This window comes from Panthera pardus, unplaced genomic scaffold, assembly GCF_024362965.1.
Source record: "Panthera pardus isolate Hobbes unplaced genomic scaffold, ASM2436296v1 HiC_scaffold_4, whole genome shotgun sequence".
Classification (NCBI taxonomy): Eukaryota; Metazoa; Chordata; class Mammalia; order Carnivora; family Felidae; genus Panthera; species Panthera pardus.
Window position 1 is genome coordinate 19,365,118 of NW_026526969.1, and position 12,938 is coordinate 19,378,055.

The 12,938-nt window shown below is 43.7% G+C and overlaps 1 protein-coding gene across 11 annotated transcripts in view; it reads left to right on the plus strand.

The window, feature by feature from the left end:
• Window positions 1-12,938, plus strand: part of ZNF75A (zinc finger protein 75a) — a 51,072-nt gene that overhangs the window by 5,989 nt on the left and 32,145 nt on the right. For 2 of the 11 annotated variants that reach the window (XM_053894024.1, XM_019468379.2), the window contains 2 exons: window positions 2,265-2,375; window positions 2,550-3,531. The exons of 4 other annotated variants lie outside the window; for them this stretch is intronic. In XM_053894024.1, the coding sequence (XP_053749999.1) occupies window positions 2,265-2,375; window positions 2,550-3,229 (791 nt within the window). In that variant the 3' untranslated portion in view covers window positions 3,230-3,531. Of the gene's footprint in view, window positions 1-136; window positions 353-2,264; window positions 2,376-2,549; window positions 3,532-11,189; window positions 11,752-12,938 lie in introns of those variants that run through there. 5 more of the 11 variants (XM_053894025.1, XM_019468374.2, XM_019468380.2 and 2 more) reach the window with 5 other exon arrangements.

Sequence of the window (12,938 nt, forward strand, 5' to 3'; positions counted from 1 at the left end):
AAAAAAAAAAAAAAAAAAAATATATATATATATATATATATATATATATATGTGTATATATATGTATGTATGTGTGTGTGTACACACATATATATATATAGGTACGTATACTTATGTTGGCTCTTATTTCGTTCAGTGCCTGACCTAACATGTAGTTCATGGACTGGATGGAAGGGCTGCTTCTCTAGTGGCAAGTACTGAGCTGAAGCCCGTTGTCTTCCTTAGAGCTTGTTGACATTTGAAGAAGTGGCCATGTATTTTTCCCAGGAAGAATGGGAGTTCCTGGATCCCACTCAGGAGGCCCTCTACAATGATGTCATGCGGGAAAACTATGAGACTGTCATCTCTCTAGGTAAAGAATCTCCCTCTCCCGTTGGGTAGAAGTTGAGTAACCTATCCTATTCTCTGCTTACTGGGAATGTACTCCTGTGAGAGGCTCTGTTCTAGTAACTGGTTGTTTCTCAACTAGATGGTGTATGGGCAGGGGAAAGGTGCATCCGGATCACCTGGGAGCTTTGTCCAGGTCTTCGTACACTGTCTAGATTTCTTGACTGATTTTTTTTCTTTTTCCTCCAAATCTGTTCCTGTCCTATTTTTCTCAACTTAGTAAAGAGCATTTACCCAGTTCCTCGGAGGTAGGAACATACAGCCATTCTTTACGGTGATCTTGCCGCCATACCCCATTTTATCGCATCACTGTCTTGTGGCTCAACCTTCACAGTGTAGCCCGAGTACAGCCACTTCTCATTCCCTCGTGCTCTTAGCCTCCTGGTTTAAGCTAGGAGCATGTCTAACCAGACTGACCTTGGTACTTTCTGACTGGTACGCCGGCCACCATTCTTGCCCTCCCACTCTGTGTTTTCCACACAGCAGCCAGAATCTTTTAAACACTGATCCAATCGTGACGTTTCCCGTGTCAGCACCTTATAATGACTTATCATCACGTTCAGAATAAAATCCAAACCTTACTGAAGTGCTTATTCGGATCCTCCAGGATCTGACCCTACTCACCTCCCTGCCCTCGTCTCCTGCCACTTGTGCCCTTGCTCAGGCCTCTTGATCCTCACCGATCTTTCTGTTTCTCGAACTTGCTACGCACATTTCTACCTTCCCCTTTTCTCTGCCTGGCACATTTTGTGCCACATACTAAATCTCTCCCTTTTACCTTTCTGGTCCAATATCACTTTCTCAAAGAGGCCTTCCATACGACCTCATCTCAAGTAACTTCAGAGAAGCAGAATCGTTTTTTTTTTTTTTTTAAATAAAGTTTATTTATTTTGAGAGAGAGCACACGCGTGAGTGGGAGAGGGGCAGAGAGAGAGGGAATCCCAAGCAGGCTCCACTGTGTAGCATAGAGCCTGATGCAGGGCTTGATCTCACAAACAGTGAGATCATGATCTGAGCCAAAATCAAGAGACGGATGCTTAACCAACTGAGCCACCCAGGTGCCCCAGAGAAGCAGACTCTTAAATGCTGAGTTATTCTGCTTTAGTTTTGTTCAAAACATTTATTACGTGCTGACCGCTTTGTTGATTGCTGTTTGCTTGTCTCGTTCTCCCAATAGAAGGTAAGCTCCATGAGACCAGGGTGCTTTAACTTACTCACCACTGTATCATCAGCCCAAGGAGAGTGCCTGGCACACGACAGGCAGTCAGTACACATTGCCTGAATGACCGAGTGATGCACACTTCCCGGTTTGGCAGTGTATAATTAGAAAAGTTTCACTGAGGGATTCTGGTCTGTTTCTTCCACCTGGACAAGAACCGGTGAACGCTAAGAGTGGGAAAAAGCTTCCCTGTCCGGTGCGTGGTGCTCAAGAGCTAAGTAAACACTTACTGTTCCCATGACAGGAATCACTGGCGCGTGTGATAACGCAGCCCACTGCCCTTCACCTGGCTCCGCCAGACTCGGGCGGATCCTAAAGAATTAATAGAACGAATCTGTATTCCCTGCAGCCTCTCGGGCTGGGTGCCATCTTGTTTAATACGGGGCGGTCTCGGTGGCAGGAGAGGGGCGTTGTGGGTGGATTCCCATGCCCTTTCGCCTTTCCGTGGAGCCAGCTTAGGTTTATCTCTCCGTGTCCACTTGTGTACCACCCGCAGACGGAGGACCGTGTTAACCTGATAGCGGGTGTGACAGAGTCTACCCATGTGACCCTTGGGTTAAAGCTCTGTACACTGCCCTTTACTCTTCCTGGAGTCGTATGGAGTTGGTGGACCTTTGTCGAGTTGCCAGTCCTTGATCTCACTGTTTGCATTTCACAGCATTGTTTGTGCTCCCCAAACCTAAGGTGATCTCGTATCTAGAGCAAGGGGAAGAGCCATGGGTTCAAGGGTCCACGGAGCTCAAGGACAGTCCTGGAGAGCTGCCTACAGGTAAATACACCATGGGACAGGATAAATGCCTTGATAGCAACCTTCGCAGGGCTTAACATTTTAAATTCTGTCTGTCTGTATTTTGTGGTCAATAATCATTGGATTTTCCTCTCCATTCCTGTAGTTGTTCTGCTCTGCTGTGCAGTGGGCTGACTGTTCCGTTTATTCTGACAGGAATAAAGCACAAAAGTGACACTGAAAACCATCAGCCTATATGTGTTTCTGATTTGGAAATACAAGCACCAGGAGACATAGTATCAAAAAAGGCCCGAGCAAAAGTTCCCCAGAAAACAACAGGCAAAGAAAACCATGGCGATACACACAGGATAGGGAAGTGGCATCGAGATTTTCCTGTGAAGAAAAAAAAGAAACTTTCAAGCTGGAAACAAGAGTTGCTGAAACTTATGGATCTTCACAAGAAAGCCCGTGCTGGAGAGAAGCCATTTAAGTGCCAAGAATGTGGGAAAAGCTTCAGAGTTAGCTCTGACCTTATTAAGCACCAAAGAATTCACACTGAAGAGAAACCGTATAAATGTCAACAGTGTGATAAGAGGTTTAGATGGAGTTCAGATCTTAATAAGCACTTAACAACACATCAAGGAATAAAACCATACAAATGCTCCTGGTGTGGGAAAAGCTTCAGTCAAAATACAAATCTACACACGCACCAAAGAACTCACACTGGAGAGAAGCCCTTTACCTGTCACGAATGTGGAAAAAAATTCAGTCAGAACTCCCACCTTATTAAGCATCGGAGAACCCACACAGGTGAGCAGCCATATACTTGCAGCACCTGCCGGAGAAACTTCAGCAGGCGGTCAAGCCTCCTTAGACACCAGAAACTTCACCGCTGACCGGAAGTTCATCTTGTGTCCTCAGCATGAAGAAATTCACCAAGTAGAGGTTGACCTTGACATTTATGAAAAAATACAAAATTGTGAAGCACGAGTAATTCTTCATCGGTGCAAAAATTGATAAAAACATATTTCACAGAAAGGAATCAAGGTTGACTCTGCAGGGATCTCTATAAGTAGTTTTGTACTACTTACATTTTTACACATGACCTTCTGGGAATTCCTTAGTAAGAAAGGTATTGAAAAAAACATTCTCAGTTAGGGAAACATTTTGCAATAGTATCTGGCAAAGTAACAAAGCCAGCTTTTTTTTTTTTTTTTTTATTTTTTTTTTTAAATTTTTTTTTTTTCAACGTTTTTTTATTTATTTGTGGGACAGGGAGAGACAGAGCATGAATGGGGGAGGGACAGAGAGAGAGGGAGACACAGAATCGGAAACAGGCTCCAGGCTCTGAGCCATCAGCCCAGAGCCTGACGCGGGGCTCGAACTCACGGACCGTGAGATCGTGACCTGGCTGAAGTCGGACGCTTAACCGACTGCGCCACCCAGGCGCCCCAACAAAGCCAGCTTTAATGAGCAGATGCGCCCATGACTCAGTCTTCTGTGATCGCAGAGGGTAAATTCTATTGGTTTTGCATTGAATTCCCAGTCACTTTTAAACACATATAACAGAAACGTTTATAGCACGGTCTCCCAAAAGAAAAAGCAATAACCTACTTATTTAATTGCCTTCAGTTGCCTTCAAGGTAGTTGACTTAACAATTTTAAGTCCCGTGTGGGAAAAAATGAGTTCTGTTGTCAAGTTTTCCAAGAGCTAAATCGGATTTTCTTCCTTTCCCCTGTCATTGGACACTGTTCCCAAAGTTGGACATCACTTGAGTTCCTTCCTGAACATTTTAGCAACTTTAGCTCTTGAATCCTTTTAGCGCCAGTTTTACTGTGATGAAATGCTATTTACTTCACCACTAGTGAATCTGCCAGGTAACTTAATAATGCACTATCTTATACCTCATTGGTGGTGTTTGAAAAAAAGATAAACATCTCTAATGAGATCGTATGAAAACGGGTTGGAATGTTTAGCCATGGATTGTGTATGACATGTAAAGATATTTCTGCAGTAAAATAAACTAGTCCTTTTCTTATAATCTCAGTATGATGAAGCATAAAAATTAGCACTTTCTTGAAGCCTAAAGAGAATTAATGAAAGTTCAGGATGAACTTCTCAGGTTTTTTTAATTTGCTCTGTACTTTGGCTTTGGTTTTTAAGAACAAACTAGAACCAGAATGTGTGCTGCAGGCAGGATGTGGTTCACTGGGAATGGCGGAAGATAGGGTTCCCAAGAGAAAACGTTTGGGAACTGATGCTGACTGGTGGGTAAGAATGGGTGACTCCACATCCACGTTGGATGGATGTCTTAAACTGTAAACTGTTACTAAGCAGGTGGGGTATATATGTCTCTGTTTTGTGCACAGCATCTAACAACAGCCTTGGGTGAGACATGATAGACGGCTGAAAATCTCTGTAGGCTGTGGATCTTCTTAGAGCTCTTATCTACAACAACTCTCATGTATTCCCATTAGAGCTTTTAGGTGGTGTCAGGAAAGAGGTTCAATGATTTCTTCTAAATACCTTATAAATAAGGAAGTTCAGGTTCGGATACCCTATGGCTAGTGGGTCTGTTGGTTGTCACTTGGTTGCATGAGTCAGGCCTGGAGGTAGGATTTGCAGGATGGATGTGTGTGTTATCCCTCCAGGGCCAGACTGGATGATGTGTTGTGTCTGTTTCTAGCTTATAAGACATTCCTGTGGCTTGATTCGTTACTGAAACACTTAAGTCTCCATGTCCTCTGTGAAAGAGAGAAAACTGTTTCAACTCAGGGTTATTCTGGGGACTAGAGGGGCTGGTGAAGGAAAAGCACCCCACAGCCTGGCCAGTAGTAGATGCTCACCGTGCATTTCTTTCCCTTTCCCCTGCTCCCCATGATACGCTGGGCAGACTGACTACACTTAGGAAGCAGGTGCACTTATGGCTCTTGGCAACTCCTTTGAGGAGTTGAGCGCTGCTGGTGGTGATAGTGCTTAGCTGATTTGGTCTTTGACTTCAGTGCTTTATGGTATAAGTCACGTGATGGTCTGGCGCCCTCAATGAGATTTATTTTCTCCAAGATGATTCAAATATGATTTCGTAAGCACAGCCAGCTCTGAAGCTCCCGTCTGCATAGCTGTTACCCAACGCCCTCATCCTTCGACTACTGGTACTGTGTCATCCCGGGATACATGTGGACATCTTCCTGGTGCTACATTCATTCACTTTGATGGGGATCTCTCGTGGGCCCAGGCACCGTTCTAGACTGAGAAGATAGTAGTGAACAAAAGAGCTGGAAATCCACTCTCACGGGACTCGTATTCTAGTGAAGAGTAGAGAGAGTGGTTGTGGTTTTCTGCTACTTGAAGTTAGGGTCACGAGGTAGTTTTGGGTAATGGGTTGTGAGCAGAGGCCTCACTTCTGGGCTGAAGCCTTTCATTGTTGGTGCAAGACTCGGTAGTGCTCGTCTGCGTCAATCATGGAAGCCCACACAGGAAGGGGCCACAGGGTCAAAGTAGTCTGAGCGCCCCGCCCCCTGGCCCCTTGGTGAGGAGCTGTTCTGGAGCATGTCCCAGACCTGTGATGGACTTAATGGGAATGAGAAATAAACTTTTGTTAAACCACTGAGGTGTTGGTGTCGTGTGTTTCTGCAGCATAACCTGGCTCATACAAATAGAGGCAGCTATCTACTAGAGCTGCGGAAGCTTTTCTGTGTCGTTCCATGTGGACTTTGACCCTCATCAGAAATCTGCCTTTGAGCCAATGTAACACTGGTGGGCACAATGAGGAGCTTACATGACTAGCTGATAGGAAAGAAGGACTGATTTCTTACCTGAGACAATCCAGGTTGGTCATTTTTTCTTTTTAAAAAATTTTTGAAAACGTTTGTTTTTGAGAGAGAGAGAGAGAGAGTGCAAGCAGGGGAGGGGCAGAGAGAGAGGGAGACACAGAATCTGAAGCAGGCTCCAGGCTCTGAGCTGTCAGCACAGAGCCTGACGCTGGGCTTGAATCCACAAACCAGGAGATCATGACCTGAGCCGAAGTTGCACGCTTAACCAACTGAACCACCCAGGCACCCCTAGGTTGGTCATTTTTTCAAGTGGACAAGGCAGCCATCTCTCCCTGCCTCTCTGACTTCTCCCCTATCCTTGCTCTCTGTTCCCCTGTGCTACAGTGTTTATGTGCATAAGATACGTTTCTGTCGATCGATGGGCTACAGAGAGAGGATGGGTTGCATTTCATTTCTCATGTGAGTGCAATATACATTAAGGAGTCGTTTGGTAACTACCCCTTGCATATCTTAGGTGAGTCTTGTGTCAAAAAACACGCAACCTAGGGCAGAAGCAAATTTGCCCTGATTGGTGTACAGAGGAAGGTGGCTGCCCTCTTGGACTAAGGTGATGGTTGGGAAGAAGGTTGTGCAGAAAAGCAGAAGCAGGACCTTCCATTTGAGGAGTGAGAAGCCTCTGTAGGGAATGTCTCCTTAGCCAATTACCAGCTGTACAATGTTCCAGAAGTCCTTATGTGGGGTGAACAAAAGGACATTGGGAGAAGGAATTTCTGTTCGTCATAGGGTTGAGCACCGATTACCAAAAATGCAACAGAAAATCAAAATTAGTTTGGGTTAAAGATGAAGTGGAACACACAACCTTAGATTTAGCCTCAAATGTTAGTATTACGGCTCTCAGAAATATAGCCAAATGATTTTAGGACAGTCCAGAAGTTGCTGTGTTTCAATTGGTTCAGGTCACAGCTTTATAATGGTTCCTTGCTTGGTTCTGAGAACTGGATCATTGACCAGTGTAACCCTGAAATCCTCATTCCTCTCTGCACTGGTCTAAGCGGCCACAGTGTGGGGTCCATGGCAGACCCAGAGTGTTCCCCGCCATTTAGGAGACTCCATCTGGAACCTCAAGGTGGTCTTGCGAACCTCCGCTGTCTTCGCTGGAGGGGAAGGACAAGAGGAGAGCTTGGAATTGAACCAAGGTGCTAGGGGTGATCAGCTTTTACAGGAGCCGTGAGAAGAGTGTTTCATTCCCCCGCAGAATATGAGAGCAAGAATGCTGGGCAGCCCTTTCGATCAGATCGCCCTGGACAGTTGACATAACACGGGTGGTTTGAATTCCATAGAGGCCTTTCCAATCATCGAGTCACTGCACAGACCAGTGTTCACCGACCACCTTCTGCATTTCCCGGCCAGTTGCACTCGTGTCATGGGTCAAGACTGCCTAGTGCTTTTCTCTCTGGGCTCTCCCCTCCGGTGTGCAGAGTGGATTATTTGCTGAAGGGCTCCCATTGTTTCTGTGGGTTCTCACCTGAATGGAGTCTCTGGAGTGTCCTCAAGTAGGAAAGGTTGAACTTTTTGTTCATACGTGGTGTTTCTAGGGTTGTTTCCAAAACCTATTTGGACCAAAGCATATTGTCGTCACTAAATCTCTCTCACACTTGTCACCTTTATCATTTCTTGTGTGGTTCAGTGGGGAGCAAGGCTGGAGCGCTGTTGAAGCATCTGCCGGTGTCCCTTCTGTGCAGGAATTCCTCCGTGTATGAATCCCCCGTGGGCAGTGATAATCGGGCTGTTGTTGCAGAAGAGCTTTCTGCAGTCCAGCATGTGTGAGGCTCTCCTGTGTGACTCAGCGCATGTGAGAACACCCGCACTTTGCTTTAAAGCAGCCCTCTGTCTGTGTCTCCTGACGGGGGTTGAGCAGCTCCGAGTTTCAGGTTTAGGACTGTCAGAATCGCTTCTCCCTTCTCCCTTCTCCCACGGTAGGATGATGACTGTGGAGTTGCACTGATCTTGCCACTAACAATACATTAAGCTTTATAGTATTTGGGTACCCTGCACCTTTAAGGGAAAACTTAGTAAGAAGCTTAAGTTTGAACTTTTTAAGCAAAGGATGGATTTCCAACATCATAATTGTCACACTAAGCATTTGTCCATGATGTGTATGAACAACGGAACAGTGTCAAAGCATTTGAAGAAAAACAAAATGTGAAGGATCCCTAATATTTCATAAAGGTACAAGTAAAATATGTTTCACCTGAGAAATGTTTCTTTAAGTGAATAATGTTAGTAGCTTCATGAATACTAATTTACAGGGATGAATTCAGAAAAAGTCTTTAAACACTTCCTTCTTCCTTTACTATGGTGAGGGAGTATTAGCCAGCTTCATAGTTTTATATCCTCCCTAAAGGATAAGTTGGATTTCCGATCATATTTTTTGAGTTAAATGTTCCTTCATTTTCATTTTTACAGTCTCCTCATAGTTCTTGTTCAAAGATTCGGGGTAAAATTCCTGTTCACATGATCAAAGACCTTAATCTTTCTGATTGGAGAGAATTTGATTTTATTTTCCCTCCGATTTCATCCTCTACACAAAGCCTGTTTTGTGGCTCTTGCCTGTTACACCTGCCTCTATGTTATCCTACACTGGAAACCCTATTTCCTGTTCTGAGCAAGTTATCAAGAAAGATTAACTTAGAACTTCCAGGCAAGATTGGCACAAACTGAGCTCTCAAGAATATCATTGTCAGCCACCTTCCAAATAAACACTTAAAGCACATCTAAAAAGTCTTTACCAGGATCAGAAATTTAGGATTATGCTTATTTGTTTTTTAAATTTAATTTAATTTTCTTGCTCAGGCTAATAGTAAAGCCAGTCCGAATCCTGAGAACACACAGTCACAAATGAGGGGTGCTGGTGGCTCAGGAGCGATCTCCATGAGGGACGTAGCCAACCCCAGCTGCCATAGCCAATCCACAAGTGACCCCTCGAGAACTGTTGTGACATCAGGGGAGGAGTCAGCAGAGAACTGGGTGACGGCAGGAAATTACAACACCTGTTTTTCTCTTTAAGAAGCTAGTTTTGGCTACTTATCTCAGTGTTCTGAATATTCAGGAGGGAGGGAAAAACCTGACCCATGACACGGGGGCACGAGCGCATCACCGGGATCACCTGTAACATCAGAAGACACGCATCTTCATGTTCCAGTCTCAGTGGTGAATCACTTCATTGGTGAAACGGTCAAAAAAGAAGCAATTAAATGTAAGGCGAGCTTTTTGCCATAAAAGACTCTGGAGGTCTTCTAAGGTTCCAGAAGAAAAAGTATGTTTGGTGTCTTAGAAATTCAAAAACTGAAAAGAGAACAAGATCTATGGACGATTCAGCAACCTAAGTAAAAGAAATATGCACAACATATAAATATGCTTGTCTGGTTAGTGGATTTATGTGAAGTTAACGGCACATCACCTAGACCCTTTTGTAAGGTCTGTCTAGAATCATACTGTACCTCTTAAGGTAGTGGACTCTGTATGAATACCTGAATCAAAGGACCAAAGTTTGGGATGCCTGGGTGGCTCAGTCAGTGAAAGCATCCAGCTCTTGATTTCGGCTCAGGTCCTAATGTCATGGTTGGTGAGATCAAGCCTTAGGCTCTGTGCTGACAGCTCTGAGACTGCTTGGTATTCTCATTCCCCTTCTTGCCCCTCCCCCACTCATGCACATCTGCATGCTCGCTCTCAAAATAAATAATCCTTGGAAAAATTGTTTTTGAACCTACCAATGCAGGGAGTCAATTATTTTGCTGTCTTCATAGCCCTGAGGTTCTATTCCATTGCCTTGGTTAGGAGATGTTGACATAAAGAAGTTGGTGAGAAATAGGAATTGAAAAGTGAATTTGGCTTGGTGAGCTTATGCTCTAGAATGTGGGCTCTAAAGTAAAGACTAATTTGAAGGCTCCATTAAGCATTTGGTAAAGAGGTCCGTTCATTTGACTATAACACCGATGGCTAACTTAGGACTTACCATGTGTTAGATAATGATCTAACCTGTTTAACCAGAATCAAACTCATTTACTCCTCGCAGCAACCTATAGTGTCCCTATTATAAGATGAGGACACTGGAACACAAGAGGAAACCTGAGGGCTAAAGATGACACAGTGGAGGGGTGGGAATCAAACACACATACTCTTGACTACAAGGGTTGTGCTATTTTAAACATTTTTTTTAAAACAAGTAGTCACAGAAAAGTTGAAAGCACAATACAAAGGAATCATTTGAGAGTGCACTGACAACTTGAAATTCTGTCCTCCCTGAATATCTTAATGTGTGTCTCCAAGAAACAGGAACACAATCCTATGGGACCACACAAGAGCCATCAGAATTACTCAATGAGAATTAACACCTGACATCTAATCCTCAGACCATTCAGCTTTTGCCAGTTGGCCCAGTAAGGTCTATCATAGCAAGAAGATGTTGTTAACATTTATATATGCATTTAGTTGTCACATCTCTATTTTTTTTTTTTTTTACCTCTCTTTTTAAAAATGTTTTATTTTGGGGACGCTTGGGTGGCTCAGTTGGTTAAGCGTCCGACTTCGGCTCAGGTCATGATTTCACGGTCTGTGAGTTCGAGCCCCGCGTCGGGCTCTGTGCTGACAGCTCAGAGCCTGGAGCCTGCTTCAGATTCTGTGTCTCCCTCTCTCTCTGCCCCTCTCCTACTCACACTCTGTATCTCTCTCTCAAGAATAAAATAAAATAAATATTTAAAACATTAAAAAATATATATATTTATTTTTAAGTAATCTCTACACCCAACATGGGGCTTGAATTCAACCCTAAGATCAAGAGTCACATGCTCTTCTGACTGAGCCAGGCAGGAGCCCCATCACGTTTCTTTAGTCTTTGTCAGTCTGAAATGGTTCCTCAGTCTTTTATTGACATAAACAACGTTGACACTTTAAAGATCATTAGCCACTTATTTTATAAACATCCCTCAATTTGAGCTTCATGCTTCCTCATAATTAGATTCAAGTTTTGCCTCTCTGTCAGGAAACCACAGCAGTGATGTTGCCTTCTTTGTGTCCTATCAGGTGTTTCTATGGACTAAATTGGGTCCTTCCACCCCCAAATTCATACCTTGAAGCCCTGACCCCGATGTGACTGCCTTTGAAGATATGGCCTTTAGGAGTTAATTAGAGGTAGGTAATTAGGTGGGCGTCTAATCCGATAAAATTGGTGACTTTATTAAACGAGGAAGAAAAGAAGAGACCTTTATCCACACCCACTCAGAGAAAATACCACGCGTGAACAAAGTGTTCATCTGCAAGCCAGGAAAGAGCCTTCACCAGAAACCTAATCCTCCCAGAACCCTTATCTTTGACTTTCCAGCCTATAGAAACATGGGAAAGCAAATTCCTGTTTAAGTCACTGTTTATGGTATTTTGTTATGGCAGCCTGAGCCAACTAAGATCATGTATGTTTCAACGTGTCCCATTGCTAATGACATTACTGGAATCATCTTAAGTGAAAATGGTGTCTGCCAGGCTCTTCCTGTATTTTATCTATTCCTTTTATAATTAGTAACTTTAATGGTGAAGTAATTTGAAACCGTGTAAATATCCTGTTACTAATGAAATTCAGTGTATTCGTTTACTTACACGTTACAAAATCAAGGTTTCCTATTTTATTCAGTAGTTTGTAATGTATTACTATTATTATATTGTCTGCTATCTGATTAGTGGAAGTCCATTCAAACTTTTGTTTTTCTGACTTTTCCCCAAATTATTTGAGCACTTTTTCCTTTCTGGAACCACAAGCTATTCGATGCTCATCTTGTATTATCCTTTCCCTAGCCCAGCTGTTTATCTCAAATGGTATTTAGAAGCCCATTTCTGGACCCTAAGTGTCCTTATTACTATTGGTAAGGTAATACATATCTCAAAGAGAGTATATTAACTTCTTTTGTTTTTCTGGTGGGAGAATTAGGGGATTGAGACAAGGAGAGTGAAGATATTAAATTTAAAAAGAGAGGTTTTTAAAAACAGTTTTTACTTCAAAAAAATTTTTAATGATTATTTATTTATTTTGGGAGAGAGAGCCTGAGCAGGGGAAGGACAGAGAGAGAAGGAGACAGAATCTGAAGCAGGCGTCAGGCTCTCAGCTGTCAGCACACAGCCCGATGTGGGGCTCAAACCTATGAACCATGAAATCATGACCGGAGCTGAAGTCGGATGCTTAACCGACTGAGCCACCCAGGCACCCCTAAAAGTTTTTATTTATTTACTATGAGAGTGTGAGCAAGGGAGGGGCAAGGAGAGAGACAGACAGAGAGAGAGAATCCCAAGCAAGCCCTGCTCTGTCAGGGCAGAGCCCGATGTCACCACCACAAGATCATGACCTGAGCTGGAATCACAAATCCCACACTTAATTGACTGAACCACCCAGATGCCTCGAAAGGGACGCTTCTCTTGCAGAAGATGCTTAGACCCCATTAACGTTGTGTCAGGCAAAAACCAAAAAGATGATCAGTGGGGGGACCCCTGTAAAAGCAATGTCCAATAATGAGAAGGGAATGCTCTCCGATTTTGATTTCCGTTTTCTGTGCTGTAGTCTCATTATTCTCAGGCTCCAGCGAAGCCTCATATGAACCCTCTTTTGAAAAACAAACCAAGAGTGTTGGGCCCAAGCTTTGTGTGTAGGGAGAAGCAGACAAGAAAGAGGGGAAACAGTTGACAAAGGGCCAAATGTGAGGGGTAGATGACTCAGAGCTGTACAGAGAACGAAATGACAGATGGCAATCAGGACAGGGAAAGCATCCCTAGAGAATGGGAGCAATACTT